Source organism: Triticum aestivum, chromosome 5D (genome assembly GCF_018294505.1).
Source record: "Triticum aestivum cultivar Chinese Spring chromosome 5D, IWGSC CS RefSeq v2.1, whole genome shotgun sequence".
Lineage (NCBI taxonomy): Eukaryota > Viridiplantae > Streptophyta > Magnoliopsida > Poales > Poaceae > Triticum > Triticum aestivum.
Window position 1 is genome coordinate 546,864,106 of NC_057808.1, and position 19,889 is coordinate 546,883,994.

Here is a 19,889-nt window from a genome sequence, read left to right on the forward strand (position 1 = left end):
TTCTCCTGCGTGTCTGCTCAGTTCGTGTGGAGCTGCTTTAGAGAGGCGGTTGGTGGGGATTGGTGCCACTCCAACTTCCCCGACCTCTTCGCCGAACTACAGGCCTCCCCGCTGTCCTCTCGCCACATTAGGTGGCTTGAGATTGGGGTCCTCGCGTGGACGCTCTGGACGATTCACAATAAGCTTGTGATTCAGCGCTCCCCTCTTCGACGATCTACTGACACCCTCTTCAAACTGTCTGGTTACTTGCAGCTCTGGCGGCCACTTAGCCATCCTCGGGACCGGGACGCCATCTCCGCCTTCATCGCCGACCTCCGCTTGATGGCCGTCCGCCTGTCGCCGCCCCCACCGCCGCCTCCACCAGAGCCTGATTAGTCGTCTGTTGCTCTCCGGCCTTGGCCCCGGCTGAGCCTTGTCTCTTATTTCGTGTGTGTTTTGGGCTTGTTGAGCTGTGCCCTCAGCAGTACCTCTGGATTTATTATTGTGAGACTTGGGTGTGTGTTTTCTAAACTAGTCCTTGTATGTGCTCTTGGCGGTTTGCTTTATTTATAAAGCGGGGCGAAAGCCTTTTTCGGTAAAGAGGATCAGGTCGGTAGGGTACCTCAATAAGGGTGGTGCATTTTCTGGCATGTGGATTATCCCTCCACATATATAGCTGGCTAGACTTTATGATGTTAGCACATTAAATTGTCCGTAAGAACAGTTATCCATGGGAGTAGAAAGAAGAAATGTAAGGCAAATAATAGAGATGTGTGCATTTTATAGACAGATTGCAGTCTTGTAAATTGCTAACCGCATGTGTTGTGTCTCACACTTTTTTTTTCGAACCATGAGGAGAGCTGCATGTATTATACTATTAAAGATAGAGATGAAATACAACACGACCAGTACAACAATACGCAAGTCCAGCAAATCAAAGCAACAAGCAACCGAAAAAACAGAACAAGATACGACTCCCAAACTCAACAAGACGATCAACACTACTATCAACTAAAGAAGAATCAGTCGTCCTGAGCTTGCCACCTCCCACTGCCTAGCCTCCGCCTTGATCTGATCGATGACACTTTGCAAAGCCGTGAATCGATTGTCAAACACCCTTCCGTTTCTCTCATGCCAAATTCTCCATACGATCAGATGCACTAACGAGTTTAGGGACTTCCTCTTATATCCTTGAATTGTCAACCTTGCACTCAGCCATCAATCCTTGTGCGACTGGATATCTTGGGGCGCAACCTCGCTCAGTCTTGCCCATTGGAGCACCGTGTTCAAATTATCCGCACGACCGTGCATCCTGCGAAAAGATGTTGAATTTTCTTGAGAATTATGGCAAAAACAACATGCATTCTTATGAGTCAAGCCATGTTTCGCGAGGCGGTCATCAGTCCAAACACGACCTCTGACGACGAGCCACAAGAAGAGTTTAATTTTCAGCGGCGCACAAGACTTCCATATGCTGCAGGCCATGTTGCACTTAACCGTAGCACAAAAATGTGCATTATAAGCTGACCTCGCCATGTATTCTCCTTTCGCATCCTATAACCAAGTCCACTTATCTTCTACAGTGGGAGAAAATTACATTACCGTTCAACAAACTTGGCGCGAGGGTACAATGTATAATCCACAAAGTAATCAAAATGTTCAATCGGCTCCACAAACTTAGGTTTTCAGGTTTAGACTTGGTCTAGATAACCCCGGAGGGCCTAAATCCGGCACGCTGGAGGCTGCCGTTATCTAGTTTCATTGCTATGAATATTCACAACAACGCATGGGACGTTATCTAGTTTCATTAACAAGCCACTCTCATTGTTAGAACTAGCATTGTAACCTCAACTTCTTCCTTTATCTCGTATTGTAACCAAACTCTTGTACCTCTCCTTGTACGCCAAGGCAAGGCCATCGGCCTCATCAATATAAACTCACGCGGCTCCCCTCGAGGGAGTAGGAACGCTTCCACGAAACCTTACATGGTCATCAGAGCCACCTCTTCCCAATACATCTAGCCACATATCAAAACCCTAGATCACACATCATCGTCTCCATGTCTTCCTCAGCCGGTGTCGCCCTCAACCTCGGTTCGTCGCCATCTGAGAAGCTTACAAGAGGGAACTATATCCTCTGGAAGACGCAGGTTCTCCCGGCCTTGCGAGGTGCGCAGGTCACGGGGCTCCTGGACAATTCTGACGCTGCTCCTCCCAGGATGGTGGAGGTCACGAAGGCGGACAAGACCACGGCCCTAGAGCCGAATCCCCTGTACGGGCCCTGGATCGCCAAAGACCAGCAGGTCCTGTCATACCTCCTCAACTCCATGTCTCCAGAGATTCTCGCGCAGGTCGTCGGGAAGGATTCCACCTTCGAGCTCTGGACAACAGTCACAAACCTCTTCGCCTCACAATCGCAGTCCCGGATCACCAATCTAAGAATTGCAATCACAAATACCAAGAAGGGCACCATGTCAAGCTCGGCGTACATGGCAAAGATGAAGAGTCTTGGGGATGAACTAGCTGCTGCTGGGCGTCCCGTATCTGATCCAGAGATGGTGGATTATATCCTTGCAGGGCTGGGCCGCGACTACGATTCTGTGGTGGCGGCGACCGGCGCTGTCAAGGGCACTATCACGGCGGACGATCTCTTCGCTCAAATATCTGCCTTCGATCAAAGGATGGAGATGCTAGGCGATTCCTCCTCAGGCGGTTTTCATTCATCTGCAAACGCGGTCTACAGAGGCCGGGGTCAGTCCCGTGGCAGGTCTCGCGGGCGAGGAGTCAGGGGGCGCGGCCGTGGTGATCGCGGTGACCGCCAGCCCTCTCCTGCCAATGGAGGCGGCGGCTTCAGGGGACGACCTCGACAGCAACAACCACAGCAGGTGCGCGAGCAGCAACACGACTATCCTGAATGTCAGATTTGCTACAAACATCATCCAGGAGGTGCACGTGTTTGCTGGTGGCGCTATGAAGAGAACGATCAAGAAGAGAAGGAGGCGCATGCTGTCTCCTATGGCATGGATACCAACTGGTATGCCGACAGTGCAGCAACAAATCACATTACAGGAGAACTTGACAAGTTAACAATGAGGGAGAAATACAACGGAGGCGACCAAATTCGCACGGCAAGCGGTTCTGGTATGAATATCACTCATAGTGGTAGTTCAATTGTTAAAAAACCCATGAAAAAATTTGCACTTGAAAGATGTCTTGCATGTTCCTCAAATATCCAAAAATCTTGTTTCCGTTCATAGATTCACTCTTGATAACAATGTTCTTGTAGAATTCTATCCCTATTTTTTCTTGGTCAAGGACTTGAGAACAAGGAGAATCATTCTTAGAGGACGGTGCGTGGGAGGCCTCTACCCACTCATATCATCATCATCATCATCATCATCTTCCTGGTCCAATAAGCAAGCAAACATTGTCACCAAGCCATCACCATCAAGGTGGCATAGTCGTTTAGGTCATCCATCTTCCGTCATAGTTAAATATGTTCTTAGCAAAAATAAACTCTCTTATGAGAATAGTATTGAGTCAGTTTGTGATCCGTGTCAACAAGCAAAACGTCATCAATTACCTTACCCCATCTCTACTAGTGTGTCTACTGCTCCCCTTCAACTTATATTTTCAGATGTATGGGGGCCAGCTCCAACTTCAGTTGGTAGATTTTTCATACTATGTAAGCTTTATTGATGATTTTAGTAAATTTACTTGGATTTACTTACTGAAGAAAAGGTCTGATGTATTCCAAGTCTTTATCTATTTCCAAAATCTTGTTGAACGCAAACTGAACTCCAAGATCATTGCTATGCAAACTGACTGGGGTGGTGAGTATGAAAAACTAAACTCTTTCTTCCAAAAACTTGGTATATCCCATCATGTCTTGTGTCCTCACGCTCATCAACAAAACGGATCTGCTGAAAGAAAGGGATATGGGGCTAGCACTACTAGCCAATGCATCCATGCCACTTAAATTCTGGGATGAAGCGTTTTTAACTACCACATACCTTATCAATTTGCTTCCAAGTAAAGTTATCAAATTTGAAACACCCATTACAAGACTCCTTGGTGTCACACCCAATTACACATCTCTTCGTATTTTTGGCTGTGCATGTTGGCCAAATCTTAGACCCTACAACACACGCAAACTCGCTTTCCGCTCCAACAAGTGTGTCTTTTTAGGCTATAGCCCCATGCATAAAGGGGTCAAATGTCTTGATGTTCCTACTGGTAGGGTCTACATCTCCAGAGATGTTGTTTTTGATGAGTCCGTGTTTCCCTTTGCCTCTCTTCATCCCAATGCCGGTGCACTTCTCCGCAAAGAAATTCTTCTTCTCCCCTCACATCTTCGGTCTTTTGATCATGGGGGCGACGATTGTACTAATCAATGTGATGATATTTCTGCTGGTACTGGTTCTTCTCTATTGCCTGTGCAGGTCCCTGAAGAAAACGGTGCTCAAAATGATCAAAATCTCGAAAATATAGCTCAATTTGATCCTATATTGCATGCTGAAGAAGAAGACGAACCTGGCGCAAATAACGAAGACGATCCGGCAGCGCCTGGAACTCCTGTGCGCGTTCAGTCCTCGGATCGCGCGAGCAAATCTCCCTCGGATCGCGCTCCTACCAGCTCCAGCGCGGACCCGCGGTCGGGCCACTCCCGCGCCTCCACGTCAGCGCCAGGCGGGACCAGCAGCGGGGCCGGATCCCCCTCGCCCCGCGTGCGCGTGCAGCCGCGGTCGGGCAGCGGATCTGCTACGCCGGCTCGGTCGGTTGGCACCCGTGTGTGCACAGAGGAGGCAACCACACCAGCGACTACATGATCTCTTGTGCATGAGATGACAGATTCGCCTGCTGTGTCACATGCAGATTCTGGTGGATCTTCTGTGGCGAGTATCCCAGCAGTCCAGCCAGCGGCTTCTTCACGGGTTATGACACGACTACAGAAAGGTATACGAAATCCTAAAATAAGAAAAGATGGGACTATAGCATATGGGATGTTGTGTATTTCAGGAGAGCCAACAATGTTGAGCAGTGCACTTGATGATCCTAAATGGAAGAAAGCAATGGATGAGGAATATTCAGCACTCATGAGGAACAAAACCTGCCATCTTGTACCAGATCAGAAAGGTAAAAATATCATTGATTGCAAATGGGTATATAGAATTAAAAAGAAGGCAGATGGCTCCATTGATAGGTATAAGGCACGTCTAGTTGCAAAGGGCTTTAAACGACGTTATGGCATTGATTATGAGGACACCTTCAGTCCTGTTGTGAAAGCTGCAACTATTAGACTTGTGTTGGCCATTGTTGTATCCAAGGGATGGAGTTTAAGACAGCTAGATGTACAAAATGCGTTTTTGCATGGCGTTCTGGAAGAGGAAGTGTTCATGAGACAACCACCTGGGTATGAGAATAAGAAGCTACCACATTATGTTTGCAAGCTTGACAAGGCACTCTATGGTCTAAAACAAGCACCTAGAGCATGGTACTCCAGATTGAGCTTACAGTTGAAATATCTTGGCTTCTTTGCTTCCAAGGCTGATACATCCTTGTTCATTTATAACAAAACAGGGTGGTCATTTTTGTGCTTATATATGTTGATGATATCATAGTTGCAAGTTCTTCACAGAATGCTACTAATGCTCTCCTACATGATTTAAGCTCGGAATTTGCCTTGAAGGACCTAGGTGATTTGCATTTCTTCCTAGGTATTGAGGTCAAGAAAACTCAAGATGGCATTGTGTTGAATCAGGAGAAATACATTGTTGAGCTTCTGTCTCGCATGGGAATGAAGAATTGCAAGCCAGTGCCTACACCTTTGTCTTCCTCAGAAAAACTCTCAGCATATGAAGGTGAGCCACTTCAAGAGGAGGAAAGCACAAGGTATAGGAGTAGTATGGGAGCATTACAGTATCTAACTCTCACACGTCCAGATATTTCATTTGCTGCCAACAAGGTTTGTCAATATCTACATGCACCTACTTCTGCACATTGGTCAGCTGTCAAGAGGATTGTAAGATATGTGAAACATACTATGGGAATAGGACTTCATTTCAAACGGTCTAATTCCTCTCTCGTGAGTGCATTCTCTGATACTGACTGGGCAGGATGTAGTGATGACAGAAGATCAACTCGAGGCTTTGCAGTATTCTTTGGCTCTAATCTTATTTCTTGAAGTGCTAGAAAGCAAGCCACTGTGTCAAGGTCAAGCACAGAAGCTGAATACAAGTCTCTGGCAAATGCAACTGCTGAAATTATTTGGGTTGAATCACTTCTTGAGGAATTGGGGATCAAGAAAAATCGTATCTCATGTCTATGGTGTGATAACTTGGGAGCAACATATTTGTCTGCAAATCCTGTATTTCATACACGGACAAAGCACATAGAAATTGATTTTCACTTTGTGCGAGAAAGAGTTGCAGCTAAGAAACTCGAGATACGGTTTATTCCCTCCAAGGATCAAGTGGCTGATGGCTTTACAAAGGCGTTACCAGCAAGACCATTTGAAGAGTTCAAGAGTAGTCTTAATTTGGGATAGTTGAGATTAAGGGAGGGTGTAAGAACTAGCGTTGTAACCTCAACTTCTTCCTTTATCTCGTATTGTAACCAAACTCTTGTACCTCTCCTTGTACGCCAAGGCAAGGCCATCGGCCTCATCAATATAAACTCACGCGGCTCCCCTCGAAGGAGTAGGAACGCTTCCACGAAACCTTACACACTGTAGAATGATTCATCACTGTAGTCTCTAAGATCTGATTTTCATACTACGGGAAATCCAACGATATTGCTCCACTCAATGGACGTGATCGGTGGCGGTGTTCGATTGTCGTCCAAAATTGTACGTGTAGCAACATTCATCGGTTTATACATGGCCCCGCCGTAATTGTGGACAGGGCATGAAGCGAATTTAAGCGAGCGCATCGAAACAGATTCATATACCCTAACTCCTTTTTGAATCTTGAAGTCTTTCTGCGGCAACGATCTTAATAGTAGGCATCCATATGACCAAGTCATCCGCTCTCGATGGTACTCAAACTCCAAAATAAAAATTTGAGTTGAGTGGAGTAATAACAGTAACGTGAACTATTATTTTTAGGAAAACACTTCCGCTCAACCGGCGGATTACTCGGCACGCATCGGCCGTCTTCGCACCTGTCGACACGTGTCCCACCTACCATCCACACATCCAGTCTTATCCTTTACCCATCTTCCTCCCGTACTCAATTACCCAAATCAAACCTGCTACCACCGTTGCATAGTATGGTGCTACTCTGGAGACGTAGCCCCACTGGAAGTCTGAGCTTCCACTATGGCTACAATGGCCATGGAGGCCAAGCCCCATAATGCAATAAATATTGATATAAAAGCATGATGCAAAATGAACGTATCACAGCCTGTTTAAAAACCCAACAATCTCTGTCGGTATGATTGGCTTGTTTGTCTGGGGTGCCATGTATCCGACACGGACGATCGAGTATTCGGTCCAAGTTGGATGGTCCCTCATTGTTCCTTTTGTAGGCCTTCTTTCGTTGACCGGACTTGGAGCCGTTGAATCCGGTGTTAACTGTGGTGTCATCGGTGTTATCGCCATTGCTTTGGCGTTTTTGTCTATTGCGCCGGAGCTTGCTGTTGCTGTTCTTGGCCTCGGAGGGGCCTGCCTCGCTAACTGTGTTTTCGCTACGAGCCAGCCAGCTGTCCTCACCCGCGCAAAAGTGGGTCATGAGTGCTGCGAGGGCTGCCATGGATTTCAGCTTTTCTTGGCCGAGGTGGTGGGCGAGCCATTCGTCACGGATGCTGTGTTTGAAGGCTGCTAGGACTTCGGCATCCGGACAGTCAACGATCTGGTTCTTTTTGGTTAGGAACCTAGTCCAGAATTTGCTGGTTGATTCTCCGGGTTGTTGGACTATATGACTTAAGTCATCGGCATCTGGTGGCCGGACATAAATACCTTGGAAGTTGTCAAGAAAAGCTTCTTCCAAGTCCTCCCAGCTGCCGATGGAATTTTCAGGCAGGCTATTTAACCAGTGTCTAGCTGGCCCTTTTAATTTTAGTGGGAGGTATTTGATGGCGTGGAGGTCATCTCCGCGAGCCATATGGATGTGAAGAATAAAATCTTTGATCCACACTGTGGGATCGGTTGTTCCGCCGTACGATTCAATGTTGACGGGCTTGAACCCCTCGGGGAATTCGTGATCCAGTACTTCATCTGTGAAGCAGAGGGGGTGTGCGGCGCCTCTATATCGGGCCGCGTCACGGCGCACCTCCGATGAAGTCCGTCTGCTGTTATCGGCCCGGGCGTGACTAGGTTTGTCACGTCCGAATAGGTAGCCGTCATCCCGAGTCGGGAAGCGTCCTCGCTATCCGTAGATTGATCTGGTGTGTCCTGCTCTCCTGTCCAGGTCCTGCCGAAGGTCGTATGTATGGTCCCGAACTGTTCTGTCTCTGTTTTCATGAGGCGGTGGGGCGGGCTGTTGTTCGGCCTAAGTTGCCGTTTTATCCCGACCGCGGGGTGGTCGGTCCGCCGCACTATCCCGACCACGTGGTGGTCGTTCTGCATTGCGCGAGGGAGGTACGGGATCTGGTGCCTCCTCATCGAACTGAGGTAGCAGTCTGCGCTCCGGGTAACTCTTGGTTGGGCGCTTGAGACCGTATTCTTCGGCTGCCCGGACATCGGTCCATCTGTCAATGAGTAGGTCTTGATCGGCTTGGAGCTGCTGCTCCTTTTTCTTTAGGCTTCTAGCAGTAGCTATTAGCTGGCGCTTGAAGCGCTCCTGCTCGAGGGGTGCCTTAGGCACGATGACATCCTCGCTGTCGAGGCTCTCCTCATCCTCAGAGACTGGACGATAACTATCGTCATCCGGGTCATTGGGCATGGCCTATTTATCAGGGTTAACTTGCCCGTTGTCTTGTTCCTCCTGTTCGGATGCTGCTCCAACAGGGTCTTCATTGTTTTCGGCGTCGCCCGGAGTACTATTTTCTCCGGTGCCAGTGTTGCCATCTTTTGAGCGACGAGGCTTAGAACGGCGTTTAGGGCGCCGGCGCTTGGGCTGTGTCTCAGAAGGTTTATTCGCAACTGGATCTTCTTTGTCATCGTCGCTAGCTTTTTTAGGCGTGTCAACCATGTACACATCGTACGAAGAGGTGGCCATCCAACGTCCAGTGAATGGCGGGTCTTGGCCTTGCTCCTTGTCGGCATCGTCGTCCATACCGTCGATGTCTTCGGAGCCATAATCAAGCACGTCGGTTAAGTCATCGACAGTGGCTATGAAGTGGGTGGCGGGTGGGAAGCAAAATTCTCCATCGTCAGCCTCTAGCCCGAACCGAACATAGTTCGGATGTGAGTCCTTCTCCTAGGACAAATTCTTTAAAGAGTTTAGCACGTCACCCAAAGGTGAGTGCTGGAAGATGTCTACGGCGCTGAATTCGAAAATCGATAACCGATCCAGCTCGGCGTCCGCAGTCGTACATGGTCCGAAACTTATAGCTGGAGACGAGTCCGGAGTTCCGTTGACGCAAATATTGCAGGGTGTCGATTCTGTGTGCGGCTCCAACGCCACGGACTCTATGGCCTCGGATGGCACAATCTGCTCCGGTTCTAAGGCCGTTGCAACAACAGGAACCATCTCCTGGATGCGATCCGATGACAGATTTAGGTCATGTTCATCGGAGCGAGGGGGAGCGATCGTCGCGGTCTCGAATCCGTCGAAGATCAGGTCTCCGCGGACGTCCACGACGTAGTTCAAGCTTCCGAATCTAACCTGATGGCCAGGGGCGTAGCTATCGATCTGCTCCAGATGGCCAAGCGAGTTGGCTCGCAATACGAAGCCGCTGAACACGAAGATCTGTCCGGGAAGGAAGGTTTCTCCTTGGATGGCGTCACTATCGACGATTGAAGGGGCCATCGAACCTTTCTTCGACGACACAGTGGAACTCCCAATGAAAGCACCAATGTCGATGTCAAAACCGGCGGATCTCGGGTAGGGGGTCCCGAACTGTGCGTCTAGGATCGATGGTTACAGGAGACAAGGGACACGATGTTTACCCAGGTTCGGGCCCTCTCTATGGAGGTAATACCCTACTTCCTGCTTGATTGATCTTGATGAATATGAGAGTTACAAGAGTTGATCTACCTCGAGATCGTAATGGCTAAACCCTAGAAGTCTAGCCTGTATGACTATGGTAATGAGTATATACGCCATCCGGACTATGCCCTCCGGTTTATATAGACACCGGGGGATCTAGGGTTACATAGAGTCGGTTACATAGGAAGGAATCTTCATAGTTGATCGCCAAGCTTGCCTTCCACGCCAAGGAGAGTCCAATCCGAACTTGGGTAGAGTCTTCGGCCTTCATGTCTCCACAGCCCACCAGTCCGGCCCATGGATAACAGGCCGGACGCTCGAGGACCCCTTAGTCCAGGACTCCCTCAATGTTGTCAAACATGATCAGTGATAATCAAGATCCGACCTAAATGGACTATGAGTTGGTAGATCCAAATGGTCCTACGTTTGAAGTTGGTGGAGCATCAAACCCAATCCCAACAAGAAAAAGAAGGCAAATGTACCCAAGGCAAGAAGTTAAGCATTCACAACTTTTGAGTATATCTTGTTGGTTAAATCTTGGTTGGCCACAATCTTGGACCCCATATGTAGCACGGTGCAGAAGGGCAATAGGCATTGGGAGAAGATCCACAAGCACTGTCATGAACACAAACACTAGTGGACCTGCATCCTATCGTGACCACTCGCAATGTGGCATCTCTCCAATATCGATAGGTGGTCATTCAAAGGGAAATGAACAAGTACATCAGCCGCTATGCACAAGTGCTTGGCCGCCCTCAAAGTGGGATGGGAGTGGCAACGCACGTAAGGTTTTTTTTGTCATCATTTCAATTGCTAGTTTTTTTGTCATCATTTGAGTTGCTTGTTTATTTGTTGCGTTCTCATTATTATACATACATGTGGTGGTGGCGGCCACTATGTATCAAGAAACGGAGAAGAGGCCATTTGGTTTTAGCCATCGTTGGATGCTATTGAATGTCAAACCAAAGTGGACACAACTTGTGGAAGATCTAAAGGCGACAAGAGGAATAATGATGGGTCAAACTCCCACCAATCGGCAAGTGATGAGAAACAAGTGGGAGAAGGCGGATGCCTCCCGTGACGTCGTGGCGACAATGTCCTCCAAATGGACAGGCATTTTTCCGTAAGGGAGAACGGAAAAGAGGAGAGGTACAAACAAGCTCATGTTGGATGTGCAAAAGGATAGAGTGGATTGGGACCGGGAGAGGGCAAGCAAGAAACTGCAAATTGAGAGAGAGAAGATCGAGTTGAATAAAAAAAGCAGCGATCAAATGGGATCTCGAGAAGGCCCAGACATTTGGAGAGATTGAGTTTGAGAAGAAGAGGTTGCAACTTGCTCGAGACGCGGAGGATGTGAAAATCATGTTGACGGACGGAAACCTCTTCAATGAGCATGTATAGAAGTGGCTTGTGGGATGAAGAAGAAGATCAATGAACATACGGAGTACGAGGCGGCGATAATGGCGATGGTAGCAATGGAAGCAGAGGCAAGATGCAAGCAGGGGATGTTGCAAGGGTGCAGGCATAGCAGGACGCACGGATGGCCGCGGAGCAGAAGGCAAGGATGGCCGCGTAGCAGGCGGCATGCATGGATGACGTCCGGCCAGTGATTCGGCCAGCGAGTGATCCATCACACTCGAGTTGAATTTCATTTTGGCATGTCCAATTTGTGAAACTATGATTTGTTTTACTTTGTCGCATTATTGAACGCTTGAATTTGTGAACTATAATCCATGACACTTGAATTTGAGGATCCATATTTGAGGTGTGTGACTGTCCGGCAAGCCAAATAAGGCCTCATCCGATGCTATCTGTAGATGCATCGGATGCATCCGCGGGCGTATAAGGGGTGAATTTGCCAAGTCCGGCTATATAGATACTCTAGAGATTGTAGAATCGGAAATAGAGCTAGGGCTCGAACATATACGGAAAAATTAAAAGATCTGTGGTTTTTGTATAAAACACCACAGATAATGACTCTAAGATCCATTTCGCAAACACGCACAACTATCCCCAATTCCAATGGACGAGCTCGCCGGCGGCCGCCGCCGCCATGCCGATTCGCCGCCTCTCCCGGACGACATGCTCGCGGAGATCCTCCTCCTCCTCCCGCCGGAGCCCATCCACCTCTTCCGCACCTCCTTCGTCTCCAAGCGCTGGCGCGGCCTCGTCCACGACGCTCGATTCCTCCGCCGCTTCCGCGAGTTCCACGGCGGGACGCCTCCGATGCTCGGCTTCTTCAACAACCACCCGCGGTCTCCCCTCTTCGTCCCCACCTCCGGCGGCTTCGCGGCCTCCACCGCGGCCAAGATGTCCCACGACGACTGGTGGGCCCTCCACTGCCGACACGGTCACGCTCTCCTCCAGAACCGCCGCACCGGGGCGATCCTCGTCTGGGACCTCGTGACCGGCGACCAGCGCCACCTGCCGCTCCCCACGCGGGCCCAAGAGTGGTCGTGCAACGGCGCGGTCCTCTGCGCGGCCGGCCACGCCGACCACGGCGACTGCCGTTCGTGCCCGTTCCTCGTGGCATATGTGTTCAGTCGGGAGCGTAATTCCGTCACCTCTGCCTGCACCTACTCGTCCGAGACCGGCGTCTGGAGTGAGCTCACCTCCATCGTCCTACCATTTGCATCTGTTGATGTGAAACCGATGGCTCTGGTTGGGAACACGCTCTACTGCTTGCTGGATAACTATAACATCCTTGAGTTTGATTTGGATAACCATAGGTTGGGTCTAGCTCAGAAGTTCCCACGCGACGCTATTGGTAGCTATCACGATCATATTGTCATCATGCCGACCGAGGATGGACGGCTTGGTTTGGCCGGAGTTGAAGGACTCAATCTCCATCTGTGGTCACTGATGGCAAGCATTGACGGGCTCGTAACATGGACACATCAAAGGGTCATTGATCTTGAGAATTTTCTTGCGCCAGAAGTGGTGGCGGCCACATTTAACTTTTGGGTGGAGCCAATTGGATTTGCTGAAGATGCTGGGGTGATCTTCATTTATGTGCACCCTAGCGTCTATATGATCCATCTCAAGTCCATGCAGATCGAGGAGGTGCCAGAGAAAGGGAACTACAGCAGCATACTTCCTTACACAAGTTTCTATGCTCCAGGTACTGCCATTGTGTCTAATGTCGTGCACTTCACTTTAATTTGGTCTGCCTTGTAGATGCTTCAATTTTCAAGCATAGTTTACTTATATTCATGTAATATTATTATCACTTCTTTACCAATTTGCGAAAGTTTTAAATAGCGGCTATAGTCCCGTTATAGCCGTTTCAGCAGGCTGCCACTAAATGGTCTTCATCTACAATTGTCCGGTAAAGTTGTGAAATAGCCCCTTATTTGTGAGTGGAAGATAACCCTTTCACAACTAAAATATGTATGTGAAGTCTTCGCATTCTTACTTGCTTGTGTTTCACATGATTAATCTTTATCCAGAACCAAATCCTATAATTTGTGTGCCTCATAATGAAGAATGAATCAGGTTTTTTGTATCAGGGAGAAATTAATTTCTTGATGTTCTGTCTGTGATACTTTCGGATCTAAACTGTTAGGATTATGTTTGTTGCTAGACTTTGGGTTTGTAGGTTTAGTCTGCGGCTTCAAAGGTGATTTCTTAGGAAGAGTATATCTGTTTCTGAGCACCGATTAAGTAAACTAAAGTGACTAATATAGTGTGGCTTTCATTTGTGTTGCATAATATATTGACAACTAATTAGCGGTTCATTGCAAGACTCGTATCTCTTTCAGTTTAAGTTACTGAATTCTAATATCTGCACAGTATCTTGTCAATCACTTGAGCTTTGTGTCATGATGGGATGCAGAGTGCTAACTTTGTCTCTTAATTTCTGGTCAGCATTCTTTGTTCCAGAGAGTGTTAAAAAAAAGGCATCCCTTCTGGTATTCCTATAATGTATCGTCATACAATGATACAAAACTTAAGTATATGCTCTGTAGTAATGAACAAGCCCACATCAAAGTAATTCTAAAAATGTTTCGGGTCAAGTAAATTACTTCATTTGTTCTAAGTTAGATGGTCTACAGTATCTCAGTGAATCATTTTAATGTTGTATGGCATTCTTATCTGGTAGCAAAAGCAAGTGTTTTCTGCAAGGTGAGATATATAACAGTGGCTTCATTGGTCTCCTTCTCTCATCAGCTATTTCCTTGCCCACATTTTTCATTGGTTTATTGACTCATTCTTCTCTTAGGAATTACCGCTGGTGGTGGAGACGATCAAGCTGAACTGTTAAACAGATGCTGAGATGATTATGCTGTGACATTTTCAGAGACGCCTTGTTGGATAAAGAGGTGATGTGAAATTTCTCTTGCTGTATGTCTATTGTTTTGTTTGCGTGGCTGCGATGCATATGTCATGCTCAACGGTCGATATTCTCTTCTGTAATAAAGAAGCTGCCGCGCTATATGGAATACGATATGTTTTAGTTCTGTTTCTCTGGCCCTTGGACAACTACAGCTATCTGCTCGACCTTATTTGGCTTTTCTCTTAGGGCATCTCCACTAGTCCCCCCAACAAGCCTCCCCAAGGCACTTTTTCATCGCCGGCGAGGAAAAATGCTCCCACTCGCACGCCCAGCCCCTTAGTTTTCGCCGGATTCGACCAAAAACGACGCCGGCGTCCCCAAGGCAATCCCAGGAAGCTGGGGGGCACCTGGGGGGCTTAATCTCGCCGTTTGCAGGCGCTGGCCCGCCTGCCAGCGTCTCTCTGCCGTTCTTGCTCCTCCCCTCAGCTGCCCCCACCGGTTGCCGCTCCCCCGCGGCCTCCAGTGCCCAGGCACGAGCCCGGCCTTGAGCCGCATGTAGTCGGCGATCCCCTCGATGAGCCCGCCGTTCGCCGCGCCCTGCCCGTTCCACTGCCACACGTGCGTCGCCTCGTGGTACAGCACGCCGGTCACCTCCTTCTTGACGTCGCCGGAGGTGTAGCCGCCGACGTAGCTGGTGCTGAGGTGGATGCCGTTGTCGCTGGTGTAGGCGAGGCCGTTGAACTCCTCCACGACGAGGGTGACGACGTCGCGAGGCCGACGGCCTGGTCGAAGCGCTGGCCGCCGGTGGTGTCCCACGCGTCGAACGTCACAGCCCGGGCCGGCGCGGCCATGGTCACCAGGAGGAAGATGGCTACCGTGGCTACCTGAAGATTCACCAGGTCCAAACGGAGGGAGTGCGCCGCGAGCAGGGCCTGCATGCACCGGAGCAGTGCCTGGTGTACGTGGCGCTCGCCGCAGGCGAGCTCGTCGGGCGGCGTCACGGCGGGGCGGCGCAGCGCGGCGTGAGCGCTTCCACGGACAGCCTGTCTCCTCAAGCTTCTCCACCACCGCCCGTGTGCTTGGCCGCGAGGGCCGCCACGACGTCGTCTGTGACCTGCTCGACGAAATGCCGCTGCCTACTTGAGGCTCAACACTGCTCCTGGGGGGTGCAACGAGTGGAAAAATTTGCGCCCCCAGGCCAAAATTTTCACCGGCAGCCCCCCAAGCGGCGAAACAAATGCCTCCTGGGGGTGCCAACGAGTGGAGATGCTCTTAGAGCTGTGAAACACTTCCTCCTGAATCAGCACACTTCATAGTTCATTGTGCCGATATGCTACCGCGATGCAGTTTTATCATGTCAAACAATTTTATATCATCTCTACAATATCCTTTTGCTTTATATATATAGTTCCTCGGTACGAGCTGGAGTCTGCACTTGCGAAAACACAATGACTGGAAAGTTTCAATTCAATCCTTCAATATGAAATCATGCTCCCATTTTGTGGGTTCAGTAAATCTCAACTTGCTACTAATCATCTTGAGCCAAAATGTTTCTTCAACCTGTCGTGCCCCTGGTATCTATATGATATTACCGTCCTATACAAATGTATCACCACACCTTGCTCGTATGCATTCTTGTAAGCCCCATGACCGATAATCTTGGTAGTTAAGTTTTCCATGTATTTAGATGTGCAGAGATATGTGAGAACATGTTAAACTGGTAGAAACTGCTTTCCTAGTGACGTTTGAACTTGCACATACTATTTTGTTTGGATTCCCCCCCACCCACCCACGAGTAGCCAAATTGGCTCCACTGATGAGAATGCTTGCTATTGCAGGTACCTAGGTTATGCTCTTTGTTGCAGTTACTCACAGCTTCCCCTCTCAATCTTTTGACTGGTGATGCCGGAAATGTTAGGCGCTCAATGTGGCTGTTTTCTTTTCTCTGTGCAAGTAGTGGTGCTAAATTTTCTTCTGCAAATTAAAATTCTATGCGGGTGTTACACTATGTTATGTGAGTCGAGGGTTCGAAAATAGTGAACCATGTGATGTTTTTTTGTTCATTTCAAAGATTTAAAGCCATGCTTCAGTCGTTCAGCGGGATTTGGAGTGTTGGATGCATTTTTAAGGTGCTGGAGTTTCAGCTTCAGAGATACATCCGCGCCTGTTTGAACCAGGAGTAAACCAAGCGTCGCCATCTCAGGTTATTTGAGCAGCCTGTGTGTAGACAGGTGCAACTAAGAAGAAGCTGCAGCAGCTAGCCTTTTGTGGTACAAAATCCTGGAGTTTGGCTTTTGGTCTCCTGAAGCTTGCTTTTTCAGTCTGATGATCCAAGTTTGTCCGACTGAACTTTCACTTTTCGTTCTGAGTGGTTGCCTCTGTGATCGCTAGTTAACCTTTTTCTAGTCAATATATGCATTGCTCGTCTCCGTTCGAAAAACTATCTTCTGCAAGTTGGGAGATCGCTCGAGAATGGTTCTTATACACGTGAATTGTTGTTAGTCACCTAAAGCCATCGAATTCTAGCTCTTCCAAAACCTAGTTCTTGGAGCCGTCCAAGTCCATCTCCCGATGTGTCCTTCCACGGAAGGACCACTGACTGACCACAGTCATCCATATTTTTTGAATCCTAAATTATGCAGAGAGTTTGTGAGGCAATGGAGCCCACATTGAAAAACCCTATATTCCTTGGGCTCGCTGTAGCATACCCTCCTCTCCGTAGCCGATACAATCTGTTTCATCAAGAAAATGACGAGATTTGAATCCATCAACAAACCGATGTCCATTGTGTCACCAACCAGTAGAGCTTAAGGCGCAGAGAGATGGTTGATTCTATGTTGATTGGCCAAGAAACTCTTTCTCTCTAAAAAAAGCCAAGAAATGAGACAAATATCATAGCTTTGATCTTGGAGGATTTGCACCTTTCAAACGAGAAACACACTTGATTTGCTCTTCTACTCTGTGATCCACTTATTCTTGTTTAAGACATATATCTAGGGGTTTTGAGTGATTTCGTTAAGATCTTTAGATGGGCTCATTCCCTTTGACTTGTGTATATATGGCTTATTAATCTTGGAGGCTGTGTGCCTCCTAGATAGTTCACAGGTAGAAAAAAGCCCTTTAGTCCCGGTTCGCAACAGCCTTTAGTCCCGGCTATGCAACCGGGACTAAATATGCGCGACTAAAGACCCCCACCTTTAGTCGCGCCTCTTACGGACCGCGACTAAAGGCTTTAGTCCCGGTTCTTGTGGCTGACCGGGACTAAAGGCCCGTCCACGTGGGCGCCCGTGGTCCGTCGGGGCGGAGGACCTTTAGTCTCGGTTCTCGTGGCCAACCGGGACTAAAGGGCTCCTCCGCAGGTTTAGGGTTTTAGCCCCCCTAAACCTGGTTTCTTTTTAGTTTGGAGTGTTTTATTTCTTTTATATTATATTTTGTGTTTTATTTTAATTTTGATAAAGTTTCAGTACACATATTTTACGCTACTATATACATGCATATGAAATTTCAAACAAGAAGAATTCAAGAGGAATATATAATATATATTCAATCTCGGGTGACCATATACAACTTCGAACAAGTTTCCATACACAATTAGGATGGATGACCATATACAACTTCGTACAAGTTTCAATCTCGGGTATGCATATAAATTTCTTCGTCCTCGGTATAGTGTTCTCCTTTAGGATTGATGACTTCCCTCATGAAAAATCCTGCTAATTCTTCTTGAATTGGTCGGAAGCGAGCTTCTGGACTAAGCCTCCTCCGCAAGTTATCCGTCGCGTTCCGCACGCTATCCGATGCCTTCCGCTCAGTGGTGTGTCTCCGGATGTTCTCACAAACATAGTATCCACATAGATTGGTCCCCGGTGGCTGCTTATCCACATTAACTAACCTTCTGAAATCTAGCTCATGTTTGAATTCACCGACAATTTCTTCTGAGAACCGTCTCCAAACCCTACAGGGCAAAGAAAATTAAATGAATAAGGGAGTTATTAGTTACTTGATATTAGGAAATGAACGAAAGAGACCGATCGATATAGAGCTCAAATGATTGAAAATAATTACTTTTGCAGCATTTTTCTCATGTCGGCCCAACGCTTTGGATCCGAATCCATAGAGTCCATGATTAGAACTCTGGAGGTGTGAAGTTCAATATTTAGCAGAATCCAGTGGAACCTGCGGACACGTTACATGCACAGTCATGCATAACTCATCGATTAGACATACCATGCATGGAGTAAACAAAAGAGAATGGGCACAAGAGAGAAACACTCACCCAAAATGGTAAGGAAATAGAATATGACTTTTGAGTTGATGCTTTCTAAGAAACTTGTACAGGTCTTTCTCCACGTCTTCGGGGTGATGTTGTAACACATGTCCATTAACGATATGTGGGTCAATGAACCCAACATCATGGATGTTTCTTATTTTGCATTCCCAAATCTTCAATCTGCATAATAGCGTACGCAACAATATAGTTAGGACAATATATATATATATATATAGTGCAGGCAATGAAGAACGAGATGAGGTAGAAATAAATCACTTACAGAACGTAGCAACTCAGCATAGATTTGTCGAGGTCGCGCAGATTGAACAGCTGGAACAATTCACTCATATGAACTTCTACAGAGTACCGTTTGGTGTGATGCTCATCTGTAACATCCGCATAAACATATTCTTTGTCGGCCCATGTTATGAATTGCTTGTACCAACGTAGCAGATTTCGCATTTGTGGTGGTAGACTCTTTTCCCGCGCAGGCTCGACGAGAGGCCCATTCCGCACATATTGTAATGCTATCTCACATACTGGCGCATCCTCAAGGCCTAAGAAGGCACGAAGAGTCAAACCCATCTCGGACGCTTGTTTCATGGCACCCGCTACAGTCAATCCAAGTGCTGCCGCAGCTGCTATGATCTCGGGGTCCTCTTCCGGACCGGCTTTCACTATGAGCGGGGGGATCGATTGTTTCTTCTGCATCCCGAGCTGGTCAACTTGTTTCCCGCTTTTTTTACTTTCTTCTTTCTCCTCCTTCAATATTTTTGCTTGCCTACGAAGTTCATGTCCATAGTCGTCAGGCATATTCAGCTCGGCTTGGGACGGTGTCGTCAAAAAATCCTTAGCCCACTTCTTTTGCTTCTCAGTGAATACTTGCTTGGGCTCAGGCTCTTTTTTCGCCTTCATATCCGCCTTCCATTTCTCATAATCAGCAGACGCGGCCAATTTGGTTTCAGCTTCACTAAGTTCCCCAGGCCTTGGGAGGAGAGGCTTCAGTGATGGCTCCGGTACCCTTGTGGTCTTAGGTACATAAGGGTCCGGGTTAATAGTCCAGGAGCGGGTTTCCTTGCTGTCCGCCTGCTTCTGCTTCTTCGCCGGAGGTGGATTGGGGGGCGTCGTACCCGCCGGAGGAGGATTGGGGGGCGTCGTACCCGCCGGAGGTTGTGGATCGGGGGACGGCGTCGAATGGCGTGAAGGAGGTGTAGGTGAACCACCACGACCACCACCACCGCCACCACCGCCACCACCACCACCACCACCATCGG

At 48.1% G+C, this 19,889-nt stretch overlaps 1 protein-coding gene and 1 pseudogene across 1 annotated transcript; one reads left to right on the top strand and one right to left on the bottom strand.

The window, feature by feature from the left end:
* Positions 1-12,047: 12,047 nt before the first annotated feature.
* Positions 12,048-16,434, top strand: LOC123123720 (uncharacterized). The gene is made up of 3 exons (XM_044544299.1): positions 12,048-13,190; positions 14,292-14,391; positions 16,184-16,434. The coding sequence occupies exons 1-2, from the start codon at positions 12,092-12,094 to the stop codon at positions 14,342-14,344; spliced, it is 1,152 nt and encodes a 383-aa protein (XP_044400234.1). The 5' UTR covers positions 12,048-12,091; the 3' UTR covers positions 14,345-14,391; positions 16,184-16,434.
* On the bottom strand, positions 14,682-15,432 carry LOC123121178 (uncharacterized; annotated as a pseudogene).
* Positions 16,435-19,889: the final 3,455 nt, after the last annotated feature.